This window comes from Miscanthus floridulus, chromosome 2 (genome assembly GCF_019320115.1).
Source record: "Miscanthus floridulus cultivar M001 chromosome 2, ASM1932011v1, whole genome shotgun sequence".
Classification (NCBI taxonomy): Eukaryota; Viridiplantae; Streptophyta; class Magnoliopsida; order Poales; family Poaceae; genus Miscanthus; species Miscanthus floridulus.
This window is the reverse complement of record NC_089581.1, coordinates 137,164,359-137,191,081: the sequence shown is the minus strand read 5'-3', so window position 1 is coordinate 137,191,081 and position 26,723 is coordinate 137,164,359. Positions and strand designations below refer to the sequence as shown.

Sequence of the window (26,723 nt, the reverse complement as noted above, 5' to 3'; positions counted from 1 at the left end):
TATATGCATGCGTGGCGTGCTCGATCGGCCGGCACCCAGCGCAGCCAGCCTAATAACCGTCTCATGCCCGGGGGGTCAGCGCTGCAGGCTGCAGCCACGTTCTCCCCTGCACTTCCACCACCACCACGCTCCCACGTACTAGGACGGTTGAGGGCTAGCTAGATCTATAAAACCCCGCGTCCGCTCGCCGTTCCACTCCCACACCCCATCCACCAGCACTAGCCAGCAGTGCTCTCCATCCATCCGTCTCCTCCGACCCTGTATTATTATTATTATTATTCACATTGACAGTTTCTTCCCGGGCTTGACGTTTCAGTTCCACAAGTGACGACGATCAGCAGGTAGCCCGGCCGTGAGGAAGACAGGCGCCGCCTACGACGAGCGCGCGCGCGGTCACACGGCATGGGTCTCCCGCTGGAGCAGTGGCGCGGCGGCGGCGAGGCGGACGGCGGCAAGAAGCAGGCCGTCGACGCGTCGTCGTCGTCGTCGGTGGCAGGGTGCAGGACGCCTGACGGTGCCAATGGGCAGGCGGCCAGGGACTGCCCCGCCGCGCCCCGGAAGAGGAGGGCCCCCGCGGGCGTGGTCGCGCAGCAGCAGCAGCGCAGGGACTTTTACACCGGCGACGACGTCGAGGCCTTCTTCGCCGCGCACAACCTCTAGATCCATCGACCCATCCATCAGCCTATCTAGCTAGCTAGTCGCCGCCACCACCTCGCCGGCCAGTATGCAATCACGGCCGGACTTGTTTAGAGTCGTCGTTGTTGTTACGTACTTGTTATTAGGCGTCGCTATTGCCTTTCGGTTACGTACGTACCACCTATCGGATCCGCGGGTTTGACCGGCCATCAGCTGCATGCCCTACCCCTAGATTATCGTGTGTTTTAGTTTACTACCAGCTGTGTTTAGTTGTTTAGACCTTTTCAGTCTGTGTAACGGTCTGGAAACATATGCATGGTCTGCCGCTGCCGGTGATGTTCTAGCTAGTCAGGCTTCTCTTCTTTTAGGTGCATGCTCGCTCCGTAGTACGTGGGTTGACTTGGTGCCTCTGCTCCCTGTGAGGAGAGGTACTACTACCTATCTGACAAACTGTATGCATGCATGCATATCTTCGCCAGTCTGATCCATCATCAGTTAAATAAAGCTTTATTTGGCTTTTACCTTCATATATATGTGCTAATTTGACTTTGCTGTTTCACTTTATCTGTAATGAGAAAGAGAGGAGAGCGAGGTATCTAACTTGTAAGAAACAAATTCGATTATAATACAACCGATCCTCCGACCTCGCTCGCTACCTAATTCCTCCCCTTCTCTAAGTTCCCTTCCCCGGCCGTTGCTGCCGGTGTTAACATAACGAGACCATTGTTGCAATATTTCCTTGGTCTTAGTGTAGTATGCATATTTGCACGTATATGGTGATCTCAGCTCCGCAACTATTTAAGTTGCTGACCTTCACTTATGGTAATGGTCGATATGTTCTATCACCACTGGTACGTACTACTTGTTGCCGAGCTCTTCTTTCTTTTTCTTTTTCTTTTTTTGCGCCGATCTTTGGTGGTGTGTGTGCATGGAGCACTTGGTTAGTTGAACGATAATCACATTCCAGTAACGACTAAATTTGAGTTAATAAGCCGCTTGATTGCATCCAGAAACGTTTTGACGCTCTCTTACCTGCCGCTGCTTGATGCACCCCTACGTCAAATACTTTAATTTTCAGTTAGTACTATATTATTAATTGACCAAGCAAGAACTGAAACGCACTCTCGTTCTCCTTGCATGGACAAGATCAGTTGCATTTTCTCGACGTCGATCGTACGTACCACCTGTACAAGGTTGTATCTAAACCCAGCCCTACAGGCAGGCAGCGATCGCGATTATGCAATGCAGGTCGCCAGAAGAAGTTGTGAATTGTGAATCGTGAAACCGTGGGGTGGGGATATATGATCGGATCATCGGAGTCAATGCATGCAGGTCGCATGCACTGCATTACATACATCACGTACGCCACGATTCTATCTGATCCGCCTCGCCCCGAATCATGAAGCCACAGCTAGCCCCAGCGCCCTTCACCTTGATCGATATATGCATGCGTGGCGTGCTCGGCGGCACCCTGCATAAAGTGCAGACACCACAACCTGCATAAAGTGCAGCCAATAACCGCTTAATCGATCCGCCCGGCGGTCAGCGCTCCGATCCAGACACCACAACCTGCACAAAGTGCGGTGCAGGACTGAACGAACCTTGCAAATTATCACATACATAGTACTGGAGTGCTACTGAGCAGGAACTTTCCACATTCAGGTGCTCCCCATCAGTCCACATCCTGGATGGAAGACTGGCCACTTCTCATCCTCACATCCAGGTGCTCCTGTCCTGGTACACAGAGAAAAAGAATACTCTCGCTGCTAGAACAAGGGGACCAGCTCCAGTTGCTTGTTGGAGTGCATGTCAACTGCAGAACTACGTACGACTAGCTAGAGACCCCTAGACTAGAGTGAGATGTGTGCATACTCCATTGGCCAAGTAAGATCTCTTGTGCTCTTGCCGCCTCTTGGCTTCAGGGGTTTCAGGCTCCAGATGCATCATGCATGTGCATCATCATTCACCTTTGCAGAAGTCCTGAAAAGTCTTACTGATACGGATCATCTACTCCAGACTCTTGTTCGTTTTCCAATGCTCTGGCACCATCTTGGAGTTATATAGGAGAGTACACAGCACAGATCCTTGCTAAATGATGCATGATGGACATCTTATCTTATTAGCATAGTTGAAATTTATTGTTCGAACGCAAGTTGGCAGCAGAGATTCATGTTTGCTGAGATCCAACACTGGAACTACTATTACTAGACTAGCACTGTCCAGTGGATTATTATGCTCAAATTCCATCTAGACTGTAGAGCATCGGTGTCACCCTCAACTTTAAACCGTTGGTGCTGCAGCCAGCTTTTCTGAAATCTGAACTTGCGTGCCTTGTTCTGTTACCTGCTGGAGCCTGGTGCAAGGCTGCAAGAGCAATGATCAGGTGACCAGTACGGAGTCTCACACACAAACTGCAGGCTGCAGGCTGTAGCTGCACTGCACTCTGCACAGTGGAGGGGGAGCTCAAAAGATCTCCTGAAAAGTACGATTTGTTTGCATGCTCCAGAGTCCAGATCGAACTGCTGCAGAGTATGGGCAATGCAATATTCCTCCCGATACCGGCCACTGCCTTGGTGACGCGCCCACGGCCCACTGCGCGTTTCGGCCTGCTGTGCTGGTCCAACGTCCTGCTCCTAGCCTGAACGGCCACTCGATACGTACACAGCCTGAGCCTGCAGATGACCTTCGCTTCGCTGGCCGGCTGGTGCAACAATTCTCTTTCCTCTACGGTCAGATGAGAGAGAGAGGAGGAGGAGGAGGAGGAGGAGGAGGAGGCTATTGTCTGCACTGCACACAACCTCTGCTGCAAGCCTGCAACTGCCATCAGTCCTCGCTACTGTAGAATCATCATCACCTGGAGCCTGGAGGAGGCATGAGGCTCAGAGGCTGCTATGGCCCATGGCCATGGCATGCCACCTTCAGTTCAGTTCACAGTTCGCACCCTACATGCGGCAATTTCACCTAGTAATACAAGTAAGTAACTTAATGGTATCGTCTGCTTTCTTTTTATCATTTTCTGGTTTGGAGTGACTGCCAACTGAAGTAACAAACACTTCAGAAAAACAGACAGACCTATACGCTAACAACACAAGTGAAGTGACCTTATCACTCATCAGCCACAGACAGGACAGGAGCTGTATATATCGAACTACTATCCACCATCGACCACATTTAAATGTTCAGCTCTTAAACCGGCCAAAACCTTGATAATTAAGTTAACGTTAGGTTTATGATCTTCAGGCTCATGGAACATGGATGACGATGCACAGATACAGTACTTGTCCTTGCGATTAGGACCGAGGAATCTTCACCTTGCCTGGAGAAAAAAGGAGGCCGGCCGGACAGAGACATTGAAAAGTCATACTAAGAGCAGGGCACAGCTCAGTAAGTGTAAGTACACCAGTTCAGTTACCGATTACTTCATGGAAGCATATCCTTCTGACAATCTGCAGCTGCACGCAGTAGATGGTACCCAGGTAGGGCGAGGCAGCGAGCGAGGAGAGAAAGAGAGAGAGAGAGAGAGATGGATCGGACATCGGAGTAGGGGCGGATCCAAAGGGGGGGCTGGGGGGGGCTCCAGCCCCCTCTAATGGCTTGATTTCACCATTAATCACTGTAGCAAAAGCTTGATTTCACCATTAAATCTTCATGCAAATCAACATTTCTATTGTTTTAGCCCCCCCTTATCCCGCATCGTGCATCCGCCACTGCATCGGAGTGGGCATGGATGTGCATGTGAAGGAGAGAGACCAGTAGCTCGGCATGGCTGGAGCGCTGGCTGGACCATGCATGCAGCTGCTCAGCAGCAGCACAGGTGATCCGTTGATCAGCGCGAAAATGGTTCAGGTAGAGATGGTTTCGTCAGGTTGTTAGAATCGTATACTTGACACCTTTTTTTCCTTCTTATTTGTGAAAGTCTCCTCCTTTCTGATATCCTTTTTGGAAAAAACTTTTTAAACTTTGCAGGATGGAACGAACATTTAGTGTCATTCAAAATGAAGTCGAATTGTCCATGAAGGTGACCGTATGAATGGCCTAGGGCCCAGCTAAAATAGGGCCCAAGCCATGTAACGCTAGCTATTATTGGCTCGGCCCATATCCACTCCTTCCAGGTTTCAGCCCAACATAACAGCAGGGAACATATGCTTGCGGAAACATTTTCAAATCCCAATTGTATCAGTGAATTACAGTTCCTATGTATAAATATTAACCAGAGCCATCCAGTTTGCCTACATGCATATAATGTATTTTTTACAGTTTGATTTTTAGAGCATTGCTCCACACGCTTTATGTTAGTTATTATTGACTTAGAGATCATTAATAAATAGTCTTCAAATAGGCTTGATATGAAATGGGCAAGAGGTCAACCTCAAATTCCCAATATGCTGGTGTAGGGTTGGTTTGGGTAGATTCATGCTTATTAGCCTTGCAAGCCTAGTTGGGTTTGGGTGATTCAATTGAAATTTCTCCAATGCTATTGAACTTTGGCAAACCTAGAAACTTTACGATCTTAGTTATGGGTTGGTGAAATTGAGTAGGATGCATGGATTCTTTGGTTTTGATATGGTGTTTGGAGTTTGTTCTCAGATTTCTATGGATCGATTCATAGAGCATGCAACCCTAATAAATTACATAAGCATGAGGCCTATAATAGCTCTGGACCTACCAATTAATTACCTACCTAATTTGGTTCATGGTTGGAGAATTGCATGCATGTGGCAACTAGCATAGGGCGCTACAGTGGTGATACGGTACCACACTATTAGAGGTGAAAACCTTGTTAGGTGTGCTAGAGTAGGAATCGCAACTATGTAATGGACTTGTTGTGTGACCATGTTGATCGTATTGGAGATGTGAAGTGTAAAAGTGAAAACCTGAGTCTCGTGAGCATTGATGTGCAATCTCTGTAGAGTGAAAAACCGATATATCAGTCATGCTCACAATAAAAAATGGCCTAGACTTATTCATAATTAGTGGGACTTGCTTGCGTGGTTCAGCTAGAGAAGTTGGTTCCATTCATCGGATTGAATATAATCTTGTGGTTGGATCAGTTTGGATCATGATTGGGTTGGAATATATATGCCCGTTTACTTATGATGTGTTGCATAAGCATGAGTCAAATCAAAGAAGCATTCATTGACTTCAGCCTCACAACATATTTACCACACTTACGGGATATTTCATTGCATTCAACCTTCCTGTTGCTCCTTGTTGGGTAAAATAATTACACAAACATCAAAGTTGAACACAAGTCAAAGCTGTATTCATTTCATGATGGTACTGTACATGTCAGAGAGGGTATTTATAGGGGTCCTAGTCTTCGTGCTTTACATAAAATGATTATTTTACCCCCGCCTCAAATAGTTACAACCCTTTTCTACTACAAGGGCGAAGTGGTCTTTTCCCCTTTTGAGTCTTCATTCTTCAACTTTTGTACATCAACTTCATCGATGTCTTCATCTTCCAGAATTAGTTGATTTCTGCTTTGATTTTCTTCTTCTCCCAGAATGTTAGGCGAAGTCAAACTCTTGTCTTCGCCTAATCTTACTTTCTTCTTTTTGTCAGCAAAGACGGAATCTTTCTAACGAAGTCAAATTTCCACCTTCGCTTCACTTCTTTTTCCTGCAAGTAAACTTTGTTATAGAAATCATAATTTTAACTCCAAAGTTTTAGGGGCTGAGTTTTCTTGGCGAAGTTAAATCCCCAACAACAGCCCCTCATAGGCGAAGGCCTACTCCAAAAGTCTGAATCCCATGAAGTTTGGATTTAAAACGAAGACAAAAAACGTCATCCCAAACTTTGTAGTTGGTCATTTCTAGCCGTTAGACTGTGAACATTTGTTTTTTTTGAATTGCAACAGTCGTATTTGACCGTCGGAAGCTGAACCGTCAGGTTTGATCCGAAGCCGCCTATATATACTTCGGTCCCCCCCCCCATTTTTTCCTATTTTATCAAAGACTGGGAGGTGCTGCAGAAATTTTCTTTGAAGCGAAGTCAAAAAAATTAGCAGAGCCAAACTCTTTTCTGAAGACTTTTTCTTTCTAGGAGTGAAAGTTTTGTTGGCTAAAGGTTAGTTTTAATTTTGTTTGTTTCTGTTTTCTTTCTTTTCTTTTGTTGTTGTTATTATTATTTATCTTGATGAGAAGTTTCTTGTTTTCTAGAGGTCTAATGAAGAGAAGAATGCTTCTGCTAACTCTCTATTTGGATCTAATCAGTCTGACTTGGGTGAAGATTTATCAGATGTTTCTACGTCTGAGTCCGAGTTGGTTGGTGATGACACGAAGTCTTTGAAGTTTGGCCAAACTTTGATGGATGATAAAGAGTTAGATTGGATGGTGACTAATCGGCTGGTGGAGAGGGCATCTGTTCGTTTGCCTAGAAATGAAGTAGTTCCTGATCCGAAACCTTATGAATGTGTGATTTTTTGGGATCAATTTGTAGCTGGACTTCGTATGCTGTGACAAGATTTTCTTGAAGAACTTCTGAAGGCATATAATATAGAAATGCATCATTTGACTCCTAATAGAATAGCGAAGATTGCTCTTTTTGTTTGAGCAGTGAAGTCTCAAGATGTAAACTTGGATATCAGGGCTTTTTGTGCTCTTCATGAGATGCATACTTAGTTTAGGAGTAAGAATGTGGATGGAAAGACTATTATCAAGTACTTTAGTTGTTGCGGTTTTAAACCTGCTCGAGGTGCTAAGCAAATTTCTCCAGCTTCCAAGAATAAATGGGTTGAAAATTGGTATCGGTATTGGTTTTACCATACAGTTCCAATGGTTGAAGAAAGGGATGAGTCAAGGAAGATTGTGAAGCTCTATCCATTGGCTGCGAAGATGGTGAAGAATGTTTTTTATTACAAGCCTGAATTTCCTAGTATAAAGAATTCAAAGATTTGTGAAAAGACTTATAAGTTGACTGCTAATATGAAAGTGCTCGTGATCTTTATGAAGAATATATTGCAGCTCGAGTTTGGCCTCTCAAGAAAGGCTGGAGCTTTATTCGTTTTCATAAGAAAGTTGTGAGGAGGAAAGGTTATTTGTATCCTGACAAAGAAGCTTTTTGCCCAAAGAAGTACAAAAGAGATTAAGAATTTGTTTCTACTGTTGAAGTTAAGGCAGTTGAGATTCTGGGCAAGTTTTTGAAGAAGGGAAAACATTTGATGGACAAAATTCTTGGAAAAGATTATAAACGTTTGAATAGAATATTTGAAATTTCCCAAATCAAATATGATGAAAGACCTCCACCAGCGTATTCTCATGTAGCGAAGCCGAGCATAGAAAATGTTACAAAGAAGAAAAGAGCTGGTGGACAACTTGCTAAGAGGACTAGCAAGAAAAAGAAGGTTTCAGCTTCTTTTGATTCAGAAAAGGTTGTAGAAGATGAAGCTGATTTGGGTCTTGATGTTGACAGTCAAGAGATTCTTAGTCAATAGGTTCGTGATGATGAGGTGAGAATGATTAGTTTAGTTTTTAATTCTAGTGGTTTGACTCCACCAATGTTGACTCTGCTTGGTGACTATTTCTAGAATTTGGGGGCTACTTTGCATTCTAGTGAAGATGTTGGTGAGGCTAGTTTGTCTTCGCCTCCAAAAAATGTTGGTGAAGACACTTTGCCTTCTTCCCCAGCTGTTCCGACTTCTTCTCCTATCCTTGATACTGGCGGTGCTGCTGACGCAACCGCTACTATTGATGTGCAAATGGAAGAAGGTGAGATTAAAACTATAGCTTCACAGGAGACCGCTGGGCCTTCTTCTCAAAGATTTGTTGCTGAAACTCCTTAAGGAACTGCAGGAGATGTTGGTGCTACTCTTCATGTTGCCTCTCCTCCCCGAGTTATGATTTGAGATACTGATTTAGTAGGTGGGCCTGTGGAGACTGATGCTCCAAGAGTTAAGGCTCACAAGGGTAAGGGTACTACTAATGTGACCCTTGATTTTGATGATTCTGATGATGATGTATTTGACAAAGAGGCTGAGCACACCCGAGCTTCTCGTCTTACTAAGTCTACCATTGATGTGAACACTAGTGAAAAAGTTACATGTCAACTTGAAAAGGGTGTTTCCATAGGTAACTTTGTTTGTTATTTTGCGTTGTTTTATTTGAATTGTATATTTCTATTCTTATTTCACACTTCGTTTCTTTTTTGGTGTAGAGGAATTTTTTCATACTCCTTCATCTCAGAAGGAGACAACTATTGATATTGGGAAGATGAAGGATGTGGCTTAGGATCCTGCTACTCCTACCAAAGCCTTAGAAACAGTTCCTGGTGGAGTTGACCCTAAGGCATACAAGAGGTGCATGGAGTACTGTCAAGCTCAAGGTGTGAATTTAGATACTTTTTAATTTGTTGGGATTCGCTTGGACAGACTTCGCATTATGCCAAAGAAGTCAAAGTTAAAGCTGTCAAAGTATATTGATGATGCCTTCGCAATTCCTGACGTTGAAGCTCAACTTGCTAGGAAATCTTCCCTTGAGTTGGCAGACGCAAGTGTTACCATGATTTACAAGGTATGTATATTTTTGCCTGACTTTCGCATGTTAATTTTGGCTTTGTGACTTGACTTTTTATGGCGTTGTATTTTGTAGAGTGCTCTTTTGCAAAGGAGTTTACTTAAATCTATTGAAGAAGAAGCGAAGAATGCGGCACTTTGTGAGAAAGGTTTGCTCAAAGAGATTAAGTCTTTGAAATCTCAGCTTGCTGCTAAAGAAAAAGAAAGAGTAGAGACGGTTGAAGCTCTCCATAATATGGAGTCAAGGTGTATCTTTGTTGGGGGCAAGCTTGAGACAAGGACTGAATATTTTGATAATTTGAAGAAAGATTTTGATAAGATTGTGAAGGAGAAAAATTACCTTGAGAAGAAGTCTGCTGAGAAAGATCAAAATTTTCATGAAAAGAATTGCTATGACAAGTTTGGTGCAAAGCCAGAAGATCCTTACTGGGAGCTTGGGGAATTTGATCCATTCTTCACTTGGTTGTACCGTCAATATGAGGCCTTGCCAACTGTTATCCAAGCTAGTGTTGATTTGAGTTGTGTGTACGCAACTCGTGCACTTTTCCATTTAATGAAAGAGGCGAAAGATCCTTTATATGAACAAATGCTAGATAAAGATTATAAGTTTCCTTCTGTGCAGTCGTTAAGTCAAGTTTCTTCTTGAACTTAATTGCTTTGCAAGAAGTATTTCAACCAATATTGGAATTTAGGTGGCAGAGAGAGTGCTTTCATGAAGACGAAAAAGAAGATGGAGAATGTTAGATTGAAGTTTTTTATCATTGTTTATTTCTCTTTCTTTTTTATTTTATATTCTAACATTTGGTTTTATTTTTGCAGCAGCTTGAGAAGGAAATTGCTGCTGATGAAAATGAGCAGAGGGAATAGGATAAGCGTGAGGAAGAAAGTGCTAGAGATGATGATGTTAGTGACCATCCACTTTAGTTGTTTTCGTAGTTGGTTTTTTAGATTTTTTAATTTGAGGGGTGAGGTTTAAAAAAGACTTTTAACATTTGTAAATATTGAACTGGGCAGGATGAAGTTAGTGTTATGCCATTGTTAATGTGTAAGGACAACTTTGTCGTTGAACCTTCGCTGTGGTTGGAGTATGCAACCATTGAGACGAATCCTACGTTTGATACATTTGTTGAACGTAAGCTAACGTAAGCGTTTACTTATGATGTTTTTATTTTTTAATGTTGTGGTTATTTTGCTGATGATGTATGTTGTTTTAGATTTTGAATCTAAAAATCTTATTGCAGAAAACAAGAGGTTTTATTTCCCATATGTTGTTGACTTCAGCAAATTTTCTCAGGTAGTTGTCAATTTTCCCCTTTTTCCTTTTTATCATAATATTTGAATGTGATAAGTCATGCTTTGATACTCTTATTTTTTCTAGTCATCGTGTTCAAGTGCTTCGTCCAGCTTTGTTTCTGAAGATTTTCTTGGCTTAGAAGTGGATCATGTTTTGGATAAAGTTGTTAAAGACTTAATTAGTGAAGCAGCAACAATTGTAGCTTCTGAAAGTGACAAATTGTGATTTTTGTTGTAAACTTGTTTTCCAATGTTTGTAATATATAATAAATGATTCTATTTTATAATAGACTTGATTTTTGTTAATGTATAAAGTTTTACGAAGGTATTGTGTAGACTTTGCTTTATAAGTTATAATTCACTTTAGTGAATTTAAAAAACACCGTCCCCTTACTTTTTACGAAGGCAACGTGAAGACTTCGCTTAGAAGTCATAGTTCACCTTAGTGAATTTAAAAAACGTCGTCCCCTAATTTTTTGCGAAGGCAATGCGTAGACTTCGCTTAGAAGTCATAGTTCATCTAGTGAATTTGAAAAACGTCGTCCCCTAACTTTTTTGCGAAGGCAACGCATAGACTTCGCTTAGAAGTCATAATTGACCTTAGTGGATTTGAAAAACGTCGTCCCCTCACTTTTTTGCGAATGCAGCGCATAGACTTCGCTTAGAAGTCATTATTGTCCTTAGTGAATTTGAAAAAAAGCCGCCCCCTTATTTTTTTGCGAAGGTAACGCGTAAACTTCCCTTAGAAGTCATAATTCACCTTAGTGAATTTAAAAAATGTCGTTCCCTCACTTTTTGCTGTTCCCTCACTTTTTTGCGAAGGCAACGTGTAGACTTCGCTTAGAAGTCGTAATTCACCTTAGTGAATTTGAAAAACTGAAGAGTAAATGAAGTGTTATATTTTTAGATAGGCTAGAATCATTTTTTGCTTGTTCGAGAAATGATGCTACCTATTTTGGTTTTGTTTTAGCCAATATTTGAGTATTTTTGGGTATACTCTTCGGCTTTTGTTTGTTTTGTTGTACTCGAGACTTTTTTAGGGGAATAACTTCTCATTTATATTTGATGAGAATTTACAATAGAGACTGTCTCGTTAAAAAACCACTCACCCTGTGAAGGGCTTCCCCTGAGTGAAAAAAGAGTGCAACTCGTTTACAATTGAATCAAAACTTTTAGAATGTACAAAACAACTATTCTACTTCTAGAAACTTGTAATGAAAAAATGAAAGTCTAAGGGTAGTATCTTTGTAGTGCTTCAATGTTCCAGGTGTGGTCTATCTCCTACCCATTCATATCTGCCAAGTGGAATGATCCTAACTTATTTGTTCTTGTGATGAGATAAGGACCTTCCAATTTTTGTTGAAACTTTCTGACTGTATCTTTGTTTCTTTTTCTTTTTAGGACAAAGTCTCTTGGTAAGAGTTGCCTTGGCTTTACTTTCTTATTATACCAATTCTTTGTTTCTTTCTGGTATTTCTCGAGATTTTGAATTGCTTTCATTCTTTTTCTTCGAGCAGGTCTTTGCTTGTTATTTGCTCTTCTTCCATCATTTGCACATTGGTTCTTGGACCTTCAAACTTTATTTCTTTAGGTGTCATTGCTTCTTCTCCATATAATAGCTTGAATGGTGTGAAGTTTGTTGATCTTGAAATGGTTGTATTGTGTGCCCAAATGACTTAGGTAATTCATCGACCCATTTTCTCTTGGGAAGCCCCACTAGGCATTTTGAAATGTCAGTGCATATGATTCTATTTGCTCTTTTGACTACACCATTTGATTGTGGGTGTCTAACTGAGGCAAAACATAATTGGATTCCCATATTTTGACAATAATTTCTAAAATCTTGACTGTCAAATTGAGTTCCATTGACTACTGTAATGTGTCTTGGAACTCCAAAATGGCATATGATGTTCTACCATAGAAATTTTTTCATTATGAATGAAGACATATTTGTTACTGGCTTGGCTTCGATCCACTTTGTGAAATATTCTACTGTCACAACTGAATTTTGGAAATTTCGTTGAGCTGGAGGCAATTTGCCTATTATGTCAATTCCCCATCTTGCAAGTGGCCAAATTGGTTCTATTGTTTGTAAGTTTGTTGCTAGAGCTCTTATCTTGCTGGTAGACATTTGACAATTGTGATAAGATTTAACTATTTCTTTGCTGTCACTTTATGCTGAAGGCTAATAAAATCCTTGTCGGAATGCTTTCCCTGCCATGGCTCTTGCCCCTGGATGTGTGCCATAAATTCCCTCATGTATTTCTAATAGTAATTCTTTTCCTTCTTCTGTTGATATACATTTGAGAAGTGGTTTACAAATTTCTTGCTTGTACAATTGATTGTTGATGATTTTGTAATTTCTTGTTCTATGTTTCATTCTGACTTCGTTAACTTCATCTTCTGGTTCATAATGTCCACGAAGGTATGCCATGATTGGTGCTCTCCTGTCTTCGCTTTGTATTATATGGCCTTCTCTGGGGACTTCTTGCTTTGCCTTGATAGATGCATGAGTTAGTATTTGGAACAAGACATCTTGAGGTAAACTAGTATTTTGAGCTGCAGCTTTTGCTATTTCGTCAGCATCTGAGTTGTCTGTTCTTGAGATATTTTTTACTGTGAAACCTTCAAAGTATTTCTCTTGTTCTCTTAAAAAATACAAGTATTTTGCTAGCTCTGGATCTCTTGCCTTGTAATATTTTTTGATGTGTCCAACCACAACTTGTGAATATGTTTTGATTATTAGTCTTTGGATCCCCATTGCTCTTGCTTTTTAGAGTTCGAGTAAAACGGCTTCGTATTTAGCAATATTGTTGGTACATTGAAATTCAAGTCTTGCAGCATATCTCATTTTCACCCCTGAAGGTGATGTGATTATTGCTGCTGCACCAGCCCCTGTGAAACCCCATGCTCTATCGCAATATATTATCCAATCTGGTTGCTTTTTGTCTTTACTTTGATTTTGAGACGGAGTTCAATCTACCACGAAGTTTGCTTAGACTTGGGATTTTATTGATGTTCTTTTTTTGAATTCGATGTAATGTTGGGATAGTTCTGCTGCCCATTTTGCCAATCTTCCAGATGATCTGCAACTTTGCAAAACTTCTTTCAGAGGATAATTTGTTGGTACTATGATTTTGTGAGCTTAGAAATAGTGCTTCAGTTTTTTTGCTGCAGTTAAAACTGCATAATCTATTTTCTCGATTTCCGAGTAATAGATTTTTGAGTCGGACAAAGCTTCTGAAACAAAGTAGACTGGGACTTGTCTTTTTGTGTGTTCATTTTTCTGTTCTTCAACTAAGACAACACTTACTGCACTTTCTGTTGCTGAGACATATAGGAGTAATTCAGTCCCATGGGTTGGTGTGGTTAGAGTTTTTGGCTTTAACAAGTAACTTTTTATTTTTTCGAATGCATGTTGTTGCGAAGGTCCCCAAGCGAATTCTCTTTTTGTTCCCTTGAGTGCTTGAAATATTAGCAGAACTTCGCTTTGCGGATTTTGAAATGAACCTGTTTAAGGCGGCAAGTCTTCGTGTCAATTTTTGAACGTCCTTTATATTTTTAGGAACTTTCATATTTAAGATTGCCTAGACTTTGTCTGGCTTTGGATTGATTCCTTTTGCTAATACAATGCAGCCAAGAATTTTGTTCTTTTGGACTTCAAATGTGCACTTTTCAGGATTCAACTTTAAATTTGCTTCCCTGAGATTTGTAAATATTTCTTGGAGGTCTCCGATGTGATCTCCTCTTTTCTTGCTCTTGATTACTATGTTATCAACATAGGTGAGTAGATTTTTGCCAATTTGTTCGCGTAGCACTGTTGAAGTCATTTTAACAAATGTTGTGCCAGCATTGCGAAGCCCCTCTGCCATTCTTACAAAACAGTAGGTCCCGAATGGGGTGACAAAACTTGTGAATTCGTCATCTTCTTTTCTCATCCAAATTTGATGATAACCAGAAAAACAATCCAAGCAACTTAGCATTTCACTTCCGGTTGCTTGCTCAACTAATGTGTCAATTCTTGGTAGTAGAAAATTATCTTTTGGGCATGCTTTATTGAGATCTGTGAAATCGATGCACATTCGCCATTTTCTATTCTTCTTCCTGACCATGACAATGTTTGCGAGTCATGTTGTGAATTGAACTTCTCTTATAACTTTTGCATCAAGCAATCTTTGAACTTCAGCTTTGGCAGCCTGAACTCTATCTTTAGCTAGTTTTCTCAACTTTGGCTTTTTTGTCTGACTTTTGGATCGATGTCCAGTTTGTACTCAATTATGTTTCTACTGACTCCTCCTAAGTTATTGGATGACCAAGCATATATATCTTTGTTGCTTCGAAGAAATTCCACAAGTTTGTCCTCTTCTTCTTGAGAAAGTTTAGTACCAATGATGACTTGTTTGTCTAGGAATAATGGATCAAGAGGTATTCTTTTTGTTTCTTCAAGCATGAACTTTGGGTTGAGGCTTTGCATTTTCTATTTCTTCTTTTTCTTTTCTTTAACGATTGCGTGAACATTCTTTTGTCCTAGAGTGTATTCTTTTTCAATATTTCTTGCCTCAGTTTGGTCTTCGTGTACTTTGATTACTCCATTTATTGCTAGCATTTTCATACATAAGTATGAGTAGCTTATGACTGCTTTGAATGCATTTAAAGTTCCTCTTCCGAAGAGTGCATTGCATGGATAGTACATGTCAACCACATTAAATGTTATTTGCTCTGTTCTTGCATTACTTACTGTTCCAAAAGAAACTAGCAAAATTATTCTTCCAATTGAGTGTATCTTTTTCCCGCAAAAGCCATAAAGTGGGTGCTCAGTTCTTCTTAACATTTTGCGATCAATTTTCATGGAGTCAATTGTTGATGTGAATATAATGTCAAAGGATCTGTCTCCATCAACCAATATTTTTTATACTGCCCAACCATCAATGTTTGCTTCGATTACCATAGCATCCATATGTGGGTAATCTTTCAACTAAAGGACTAAAGGTCTTCTTCTAGAAATGTGATTGGCATATGGGACCATCTTGTTTTCTTGTATGGGTTTTCCATTGAAATTGAATTTACTCTTCGGAAGTAATTTCTTCTTTGACTGTTATTTTCATGGTCCATGCTATTTCCTCCCATGATTGTTAATATTCTTCCTCTGCTTGGGATGATTGCATTATTGTTCACCGCTGAAACTGATGTGACATTATTCTCTTGCTTGGCATGGCTGTTTTGGGGGTTGTTGTTTGCAATTGAAGCTTCGGGTTATGCTGATTGAACACTGGATTGCTGAGATTGATTTTGCCTCCATTGATTTTGCATGGGACGATATGTAACACCCGGTTTTAAGGACAAAGCCGAATGCACACCATATATGAGCCCTGGTAATCAAACCTCACATATAGCTACAAATGAAGGGGCAGTATCAATTCACAATGCTTAATATATAGTGAACTTAGCAAAAAAATAACCTTAGAAAGCAATCAATGGATAGACAACTCTGATCTCCGGGTGTAGACTTCACTCCACTGAATCCAACTGACTGGTTGATCACAAGCCTAACTCCTTCAGACTCTAGCAAACTGATATCAAGCCTGAGGTGTGGGGGAAATTACAAGAGTGAGTCCATGTCGAACTCAGCAAATATAACAACAAGGTAGTGTATTCCATAGCCACATGATCAAGTGTAATTGAATAATGAATTGCACATAAACAATTTAAATAAACATACAACAATTCCATCAGTTTTCCGGGCCACCCGTATCCGTGGGCACGGCTAGTATACCAGTTTATCAAACTCTGCGCAGAGGTGTACACTTTCACTGTGAGTCGTGATTTGCCCTTTCGCCCGAGGTCGCGAGCCTCTTAACCCTCTACCAAGGAAGGCTGGCAGGGTTCACTATGAAGCCTTTCAAAGGTTCCGTCTAACCAGGAAGGGCCGCAGGGTTATCGGATATAGGAACCCCCTTCCAAAAAAAAATAAAAGGCCGCTTCCATAGCTAGGCTCAACAGGACAGAGGCTGTCCTATACCCAACTCGCAGTATCCTCTAAGCCGGCTAGAAAAAGACCTCATACTGAGCTAAAGCCAGAGCCATATAGCCCTTACAGTTGTACTATAAATCCCAGCTTTTGCCAAAGGATAACATTCATCATTTATGTTTATATCACATTTCATTAAACAAGCCCAAGATCATGGTCATAGAAAGAAAACCCAAGCTATACTTGCCTTAAACACCGATCCTTCGGTGAGCTTTAATCTTCAATGTTTTCTTCTTCTTCTTCTTCTTGATCACCACGTATATCTCACCGACTGAACGTAATCATAAAGCACCACACAAGCATCCATACAATCATACACGAAGCAAACAATAGAACTAAATCAGAACAGTACACCAATCATAGAAAAATAAGTAAAAGAGTTTGAAATACGATTCTACGCATCGCTACAAACACACAGACGCGAGAGGCATGCTAACTGTAGTTATGATGCGAAAGAAACGATTACCAAAAGATTATTCTTCAAGGAGAAAAAGAAAACTACAAGCTTCATTTATTTTAATTATATAAAAGTATGTATACAATATTCCAGAGAAATATCATATTAAATCAATTTGTATTTTGAATTAGAAACCAAGATAACTAATTATATTTTATTTATAAATCTCATTGCATAAACATTAATTATATTAATATTTAACTTATAGAATTCATAATATTTGACATGTTATACGTCGCTAAGATCATAGGAACGCAAGAATCATGCAGAAAAGCATTGTACTATTTGAACAGAGATTTATTTGTAAAGGAAATTGAACTGTAGCCTAATTAATTATATTCTATTAGAGCAGTATGAACACACGACATGATATTTGAAGAGCTTCAGAATTAGACCAAGAAACGACTTGATGAAATTTTATTTATACAAGATTAAATGTTGAATTACTATGCAAGCATGATGTAGGCGTCACATCAACAAAGTATTTGGCCGATTAAATAATGTGGCATACCATTTATTATTACAAGATGCAGCTGACTTGATCACGTACGTGCTTTCTTGGTCTTGCATGAACTGCGGACACATGCTTAGCATGCCTGGCTCCAGGGAACGACGTAGTTGTTTGCTTGCGAGTGCTGGCAACGGCAGAAAGTTACACGTTTTCATGGCCAGTTCCACGGAGGCGACAAGGCATGGAACTACAAACAAGGCAGAGAGCAAGATGGGGTTCCGTAGATGTGCTCACCATGAATCCATCAGCCGGCGAAGAATAGCGCTGACGCGCTCAATTTGGACAAGAAGATGGTGCTTCACGTAGGACTCCTCTGCTCTCCTGGCCGTGATGGGTAGGAAGCATGTCCGTGGTAGCTTCCTTTAAGATGCAGCAGTCGGATGCTCCATTACTCCAAGCGGCACCAGCAGATATTCATTCAGGTTTCTTCAAATGGGAAGTGCGCGTGGTGTGGTCAGACGTGGGGCTCAACCGCTCAAATCGAATCGAGCAGGACTGCACGAGACTAAGAAAGACTGCACTGTAGGGCTGGTTTTAAACGTGGCTGTAGAGGCTTGCTATCACCGATGGCCGAGAAGCAGCGAGGATGATTGGGCTGGGCAGCGCGGCGGCAACGGCGACGACGAGGAGGGAAACATATAATTTACTACACGAGGGATTTTCTAAACTAGGGGCTCCCCATGCGGTAGTTTTGGTGTGCTTAGTCCAAGGGGTTGGTATATATATATAGGGCGAAGAACTCCCCACATCAACATCAACTAGCAATATGGTACTAATTGATATTGCACCCTCCACCTTTACTAATAGGCCTAATTAATTATTAAAGCCCATTAGTAAATAAGGACATGAGCCTTTGGGCATGAGAAAATCTGAGATATTTTATTATTTTCGGAATTAATTAATTTCATGGATAAAATAATTATAGAACAGTCCATAATTGAATTTTAAGCCACGAAAAATACTCCGAAAGCTCCGAAAATTCAGGGAAATTTCTTAGAGATATTTTAGAACAAGACGAACCCAAATAAAGTATTTGGAGCTCATGAAAAGATATTTTGGAGCATTTAAAAATTAGATTATGCTCACAAACAAGTGGGAACAAGTTCCGGAAAAAGCCAAAGAAATTCCCGAGGTATCCATGGAGATAGGTTGATGAATAGTGAGCAGGAAGGAGTGATTTGGATTTCATGGAAAAGATTTCAGGATACTTCTCAAGCAAATATTAAGTTGGAAAACAAGGAATTTGATCCGTGAGAAAGACTAAGAATTGCCGGAGAAAGAAGATCGACTTACTAAGCGCATTTCTAAAATCTTTTCTCACAACATGAAATAAATCAACAACCAAGCATCACATCAAGCAATAGCTCGTCCAATTAATTTGGAAAAGCTTAAAAATTCACATTTTTCATATAACTAAATTTACGCTAGTTCAAACTAAGATTGGTAAATTTTTATCCAAATATCAAAACATTTATTTTAATTAGTGTTTTCTATGCACAACCCAAAATTAAAAATTTTGGGGTGTGACACGATACATTGCTAGGGGTTCATAGCTGTATGCGGGAGGTGGCCCTAGAAGTAGTGCTTGGGTATGTCCATAATGTATTGGGTAATAAGTTTGATGAGAGGTTTGCTATTCTTGCCTCACATGATTGACAACTTTTGATTGGCTTGTTGCCCTGTTTTCTTCTTGGGCTTCTTCGATGCTTTTCTTTACTTTGGGACACATTTTAGATGTATGTCCAGCCCCTTTGCCATGAATAATGCAGTACATATCTTCAGGTTTTAAAGGTGCTCTTTCTCTTCCTCTTTCTCCTCTTCCTCTTGTGCCAAAGCCTCCTCTTTCAAATGTTCTTTCATTGAATTGACTTTACTGGTTGTATTGATTTTAGTGAACATAATCACTTTCGGCTGTTGAATTGTTGTCATTCTCAATTTAATTGACTTGATTGTGTGGTGTAAATGGTCTTAGCTCATAGTTGTTTGGTCTTGGAGGATGGAAGTTGTTACTTTGCTTGATTTGAGCTCCGAAGTTGTTTTCTTCTTCAATTCTTTTTCTATAGTCGTCATCTGACTTGCAATATTTTTGAATAACTCCATAAAGCTCAGCAACTGTACTTGATTTTTCTCGACCGAGATGAGAAGTGCATTGGCCTACTCGAAGCCCTTTAATCGTGGCTATTATCACCACTTCATCTGGGATATTTGGAATTTGTGCCTTGATTTGGATGAATCTTTTGAAATATTGACTTAGGGGTTCTTTGATTTGTTACTTGCAATTGAACAGATCTATGTCTGTGAGGCGAACTGGTTGAAATCCTTGAAAATCAACAAGCAAGTTTGCTTTAAGTTGATCCCATGAATGTATGGATTTTGTTTTTAACGAAGAGTACCATTGTTGTGCTGGTCCTTTAATTGCCATGAGAAGAGATTTTGCCAACGTAGTTTTATCACCACCTCCAGAAATTACCGCGGCTTCAAAACTCATTAAAAATTGCCTTGGGTCAGATTGGCCATCAAAAGTTGGTATCATGTTAAATTTGTACCCCAAAGGCCATTGTGCTAGCTATAAGTTTATTGACAGTGGAGAGCTTGTGTCAATTGATATGAATGACTTTTGGGAGTTCTTTTCTTGAGAGGCTTTCATTGTTGAATTTGGTTCTTCTAAATTTATGACTTCGTGGCTTGCACTTTGAAGTTGTTCATTTAGTTCACGAAGGGTGGTTTTGGCTTCTTATATTCTTTGTTTGAGAGATTTTTCTCTTGCTCTTACGCGATATTCTTCAAGTTCTTTTTTCTTTCTTAGCACTTGTTCTTCTAATTCTTTAAGTCTTTGTTCTTCGGCTTCGCTTGCCTTTGAAGAGCTTGGTCTTGGATTGCATTTTTTTCAAGACTTTGGTCTTCGACTCTTGGTGGGTCATCTTCGATTACCCCAACGGTAACTTTCTTGTTAGGTCTGCCCATTAGCTTCGCGTGGTTGTGGGAGTTTTCGAGCACACACAAACGGTGGGCGCCAGATGTTGGGTAAAACAATTACACAAACATCAAAGTTGAACACAAGTCAAAGTTGTATTCATTTTATGATCGTATTGTACATGTCAGAGGGGGTATTTATAGGGGTCCTAGTCTTCGTGCTTTACATAAAATGATTATTTTATCCCTGACTCAAATAGTTACAACCCTTTTCAACTACAAGGGCGAAGTGGTCTTTTTCCCTTTTGAGTCTTCATTCTTCAACTTTTGTACATCAACTTCATCGATGTCTTCGTCTTCCAGACTTAGTTGATTTCCGTTTTGATTTTCTTCTCCTCCCAAAATGTTAGGCGAAGTCAAACTCTTGTCTTCACCTAATCTTACTTTCTTCTTTTTGCCAGCGAAGACGAGATCTCTTCAGCGAAGACGGAATCTTTCTGACGAAGTCAAATTTCCACCTTCGCTGTTTCCTGCAAGTAAACTTTGTTATAGAAATCACAATTTCAACTCCAAAGTTTCAGGGGCTGAGTTTTCTTGGCGAAGTTAAATCCCCAGCACTCCCGCTTGCTACTCGGTGCTGCTATATATTCAAACTTGGAGTTGAAGTTCCACACAGATGGTGTAGCTAGCCTTGTTAATCTATCCGCGGAAGATGGAAGCCTTACACTAGTTGCTGAAATTTACTGTCGGAACGAAGGAGCTGTGACACAGTTCGAGCTACACACGCTGACACGCAGCGGTCCCGCCCGCTTAGGACTGACGGATCGAAGGCAGATGGCAGACCCACCTGGATCAGATGTGGTTTTGTGTGATTTGGCGCTGTAGTAAATGAGGTTTGCTGACATAGCACAATAGTACTACTAGTCATTACCAGACGGCCTCGCTCGTGGTCATCCCGGCCTGCTGCCCCACCGGACCAGGAATCTACGAGTTTGTCTGGACAGAAATGTGTTCGCACTAATAACAGCACTACATATAGAAGCAACGAAATGTGAGGGTAAACACATCGATCAGAAGTACTATTTCGGTTACTTGCATGAAATTAAAGCAGCACATAGGGACGACTACGACGAACGAAGCGAGAGGCTCAGCTCAAGGTTGTGATGGCGGAGAGCGCCGGCCGTCGGGGACCGGGTGCCAATCAGCCAGCAGCGCCATGGACCGGTGCATGTGCATCAGTGATCAATGCATGTGGAGAAGGGCGAGACCGACACATCCGTGGAAAAGATCGAAGGGATAGGTGCTAGTACGTGTCCCGTCGCTAGCTAGCTCTATGTGTAGTCTAGCGCATATATAAACGACGGCCTGCGTCCATCTCTGCATGGCATGCATGGACCGGTCCATGCAGACACATGCGGTCCCAGATGTATGTCGTTTTTATTTTTCGAGAAACAACTCTAATTAAATATATATTAAAAAATATTAATATTTATGATACATAATTAGCATCATTGGATAGATATTTAAATCTAGTTTTTTAATAAATTTATTTAGAGATAGAAATATTATATGTATTTTTTATAAATTGAGTCAAAGTTATTGACATGTAAATCATGACGACAAACGTTTAGGAGCTGAAGGAGTAGCATGCAAAGTCGGCTTCATCGGTAGATTGGGACGACGCAAAAGGGTGACACCTTTCTTTCACATTCTCAGAGCTGTTTGAAAGGAGATGGTTGACAAAGCCTCCGTGTAAGAACCTCCACGGAAAAACAAACACGGACAATCTGGATTGCACAGATGACAAGTCTAGATCAGGCCCGTACCTACGTTTTTGTGGCCCTGGTGCAAAACATAAAGTGGGGCCTATATTTATAAAATGCAAATAGCCAAAGTGCACATAGACTTCCTCATGTAATACCATAAGCATTCGTACAAAACGATTAAATGACGAATCTTACTTACTGATAACTTCTTAGCTTCTATTAAAAAGCATCATTCGTCTAGTATTCTTCGAAATGAAATCTTCAATTATATCTTCATACTTAATCTTCTCTAGAACATCATTTTCAAGCGCAATTGTCGCCAATCCATTTAGCCTTTCTTGTTTCATAGTACTGCGCATGTAGGTCTTTAGCAACTTCAATTTGGAAAAGCTTCGTTCTACGGATGCAACTGTTATAGGAATAGTTAACAAAATTCTGTATGCAACAAGGACATTAGGAAAACAGCCCATCCGTTTCACAAACTTCAGAATATCAAGAGGGCCCATGTCTTTTTTTGGAATGAAATCTTGGAGAAACTTTAACTCCACATGTAATTCTTTGCCATCAATATCAGAATGGTCACCACTCTTAAGTGCAGCCTCAAGACGAGCACAAGAAGACAACAAACTCTTGTCATCTAAGGAACATAATTTCTTTGAAGTAAACAAAAAACCAAAAGTTTTTTCGTACCCCTGGTATTGTTCGAACCTCTTTGTAAGTGAAGCAATAGCTTGATCAACAATGGATAGAAAATAATTGATTCTAATTGACTCCTCTGTAGATTGTGAAGCAATAGATTCATCTTCAGGTGTCTCATCAAATTATCGTTTCCTTTTGATTTTACGCTTGGTACGGAATGTTGGTTCAACATCCATCTCGCGTGCAATTTCTTTTGCAGATTCTAATGCATTTGGAAAACCAGTTTCTCTATACTTAGTGAAGAATCAAATCAACCCCTGCACTTTCTCAATAGCAATATCAATAAGCATATCCTTTGCTTGTAATTGTTTGCTGACCAAATTAATAGCAGATAATACTTCATACCAGATAACTATTGCCACTATAAATTCAAAGTCACCAAGTTCATTGGTCGCCAAGGATTTAGCTTCAGTACATATTGTTGCATCATTATCAGTATCTGATACTTCCAGTAAAGCTTCTCGTATATCCTGCATTTGGAACCTTATAGCATTAACACTGTCAACACGACTCTCCCAGCGAGTTGCTGACAATGGCTTGAGAGTGAATCCTGATATGTTATCTTTCAAAATTTGCCATCTCTTAGTGGACTTAGCAAATATTGTATAGATACGTTGTATGATTCCAAAAAAATCTTTTGCTTTACCGCAACTCTTTGCCATATCACATAGTGCTAAATTAAGACTGTGACAGCCACAAGCAGAATAAAAGGCTCGAGGATTGATCTCCAAAACTTTCTTTTGTACCCCTATATTTTTCCCTTTCATATTTGATCCATTGCCGTATCCTTGTCCTCTCACATTGTCTATATCAAGGTCAAGATTCATCAATTCATTTTGTAAAACATCAAATAACCCTTGGCATGTAGTATCATTAATATCCAGAAAACCTAAGAACGATTCCTCAATACAAATAGAATCTGAAGATGTGTCAACATATCTTATGATCAAAGACATTTGTTCTTGGTGGCTTATATCAGGGGTACAATCAAGGATAACTGAGAAATACTTTGATTCCATTATTTTTCTAATTATTTCAGACCTGATAGAAGCAGCAAGCAAATCTATTACCTCATTCTGGATGCCATGACCAAGGTCATGTGTATGGATATCATCATTTGTTATGCGTTGAACATGCTCCTGAATAACTGGATCAAATTCGGCCATCATTTCAACCATGCCTAGGAAATTGCCATTGCTGTCCTGATATAGCTTGCTATTGGTGCCACGAAATGCTAAGTTATGATTTGCAAGGAATTTTGCAATCAAAATAATTCTGAACAAAAACCTTCCTCCAATGTTCCTTTTCCTTCTCAATTTCTCTATGAGCAACTTTATCAATAGTTTGGTTGTTATCAAATCTGAGACGCTTGTCGTACCAAGAGGCCATATTTGTAATATGATCTGCACTAGTTTCATGATCTTTAAGTCGAGTGCCAACATGTGACCAATCACTCAGACCTTCATTTGCTATCTGACTCCTTAAATGCCCCTTTCTTAATCACTTGCAACAAAAACAGAATACTCTATCAAGCTCTTTGGAATATACCAGCCATTCTCTATCACAAGTTTCCCCATTTGATAAAATTCTAGTATATAATGCTGCAGAAAACCTCCTTGATAACCTATCTTTAGGACCTTTCTGAATAGACAAGTCCCTTTTAGGACCCTTTTGGACCAAAATATCAACCTATTTTTGATCTAGTCCATCCCAATATCTTGGATCAAATATGTTAGGCTGAAAAGGAACCCTCAAATCATTGTCACTTTCAATACTAGCTGATCCATCAAGGGTAGCATCAACACCATCCGCATTGTTGGGATTAACTTGCACTGATTCAGTTTCTAAAGTGTGAGCCTCAACGTTGTCTCTGTTATCACCATGATTTCCATCACTATGTGCCCAAGGAGTTTCATCTTGTGCACTAGTTTGACAGTTCTTAACAACAAATCTATCAATAGCACCCTTTTGAGTCTGAGCAAATTGTTCAAGCCTTTGTTTCTTCTTGCGCTTTTCATTACCTGACTCATATTTTCTATTTCTAGAAGACATGATAAATAAATAGGCCTTCCTGTTTCATGAATTACAAAGCAACAAAGCTAAATTAACAAATCATTGGCCCGATTGCACACAAATCATTGAGCCGGTCACCACATAGGCAGTTAGGCACATACCTGCACACTGCACAGATAGCAGATTGATGGTTGATTCTTGTCCTGGGCTCCTGGCGACTTGAGCACTCGGCGAGATTGCGGCGGCCGGCGACGCTGAGGCGAAGGCAAGAAGCGCGGTTCCTACTTCCTCGACGATCATGTCACGGGTGTCAAGCGATCTGGATTAGAATTCTAATCGGCAGGCCTGCTAATCGGACCGGCAACAGAATCTCAAAAGTCGCATGAACATGGGTGCCATCAGCTCTAGGCCCGTATATCATCAGATTCTCAAAAGCTAACAGAGGCCACCAGAGGGAGGTCAGGTCACGTTGTTGAACATGGGGGCCCCAAAAATTTGGAGGCCTAGTGCAGTCGGCCCAGTTGCCATGCATGATATATGGGACTGGAGTTGAACTTGTTTGGCTGAAAAATATAGAAGTGGGCTGAAAAACATGGAGTGGATTAGACCAATCCCAAACAGACCCTCAATTCTTTCTTCCTACGCTATTAAATATTCACAGGTGTTTTAGCCCCCGAAAAATACTCCAACATGATTCAAAATGTCTGAATAAATAAGAGCCACTCTAGTAGGGCTCCTATTAAGGCCCCTACTTGGAGGGCTGGTGGCCAAAAAAGTCTACTCTAACAGGGCCTCTACTCAAGCCATCAAAAGTAGGTGGCCCGCAAATTACATCCCCAAGCCCTCATTCCTGGGCCTTTGGAGGCCCCCCTACTTTTCGGTTTTAGTTGTTTACCTCCTGCTCTGTCCAGAACCCTCTTCGTCGGAGGCCGCTCCGTCGTCCGTGGCCACGGCACAGACTCCTCCCCGGGGCAGGTGTTGTAACATCTCTGGTGTTACGAGCTCGCTAAGCACTGAGATTATGGCCTGAGAGCTAGATCTATTAATATAGTGAGTTAGTTTACTTACATGCGCTAATGAAAATCCTAACAAGAAAATAGGATAAGTAGTTTTAATTGTTTGGCACGAAAAGCAATTTCTATAAACAAGAATAAAACATAACTTGTATTTAGTACTTAAATAAAAATTGAAGTGCAAGTTTAGTAGAGGAAAATGCAACTTTTGTTTTGGTGAGTAGAAATTGTCCAATAGTTTATTTGATAGCTCAGAAATTGAATCCGAAATTAAACTAGGACTTGTCATAAGTCGGTAGGAAGTTGAAATTATAGTTAGAATACTATTTTGACGAATTATATTGAGCAAAATAGTTAAAGTGTGCTTAAGTATTTCGCTCCTATGGGTTAATATGCAGTATGGGCTATGTCATGATATGCTTGTTAGTTGAAATCGACAAGGTTTAGACCTTTTAAAAATTAAGGCAAACACGCTAGTGGATGTTAGTTCAAAACTGAAATATATGATTTTCTAAGTATGGAAAGGTGGTAGACAATGCAATCTTGACATTTGATTTGTAACAGAAACGTTTAGACACTAGCCGCATGTTTCGGTATGGTTGATTGCATCTAAGTGAGCATTTGAGAATGGTATAGGTCGTAGTGGTGTTGGGTGTTACGTTGCTCTCTTAAAAATTGCTCAAACTTCGTAAGAACGCGCTGTGAACTATGTGGTTGGTGCTCTGTTCATGAACCGACGTTTCCGCGATGAACTGATCTTGGCACTCGTTGATCTTCCTCCTCAGCGGCTCGTTGATCATAACCATGGTTTCGCTAGGAACTGGGTAGCGTGAACTATGGATGGGGTAAGCGGTTGAGCCTTAGGTGGGGTAATTAGTCGTT

At 40.5% G+C, this 26,723-nt stretch overlaps 1 protein-coding gene and 1 pseudogene across 1 annotated transcript; one reads left to right on the top strand and one right to left on the bottom strand.

Annotated features, from left to right (window-relative positions):
* Positions 1-219: 219 nt before the first annotated feature.
* LOC136539806 (uncharacterized) lies at positions 220-1,157 on the top strand. Its single transcript, XM_066531790.1, has one exon. The coding sequence runs from the start codon at positions 403-405 to the stop codon at positions 658-660; it is 258 nt and encodes an 85-aa protein (XP_066387887.1). The 5' UTR covers positions 220-402; the 3' UTR covers positions 661-1,157.
* Positions 1,158-22,325: 21,168 nt separating this feature from the next.
* Positions 22,326-25,128, bottom strand: LOC136537132 (uncharacterized; annotated as a pseudogene).
* Positions 25,129-26,723: the final 1,595 nt, after the last annotated feature.

What these genes read in the sequence shown, in the direction of transcription:
- LOC136539806 (XM_066531790.1), top strand. Translation starts at nt 403, where the DNA reads ATGGGTCTCCCGCTGGAGCAGTGGCGCGGCGGCGGCGAGGCGGACGGC.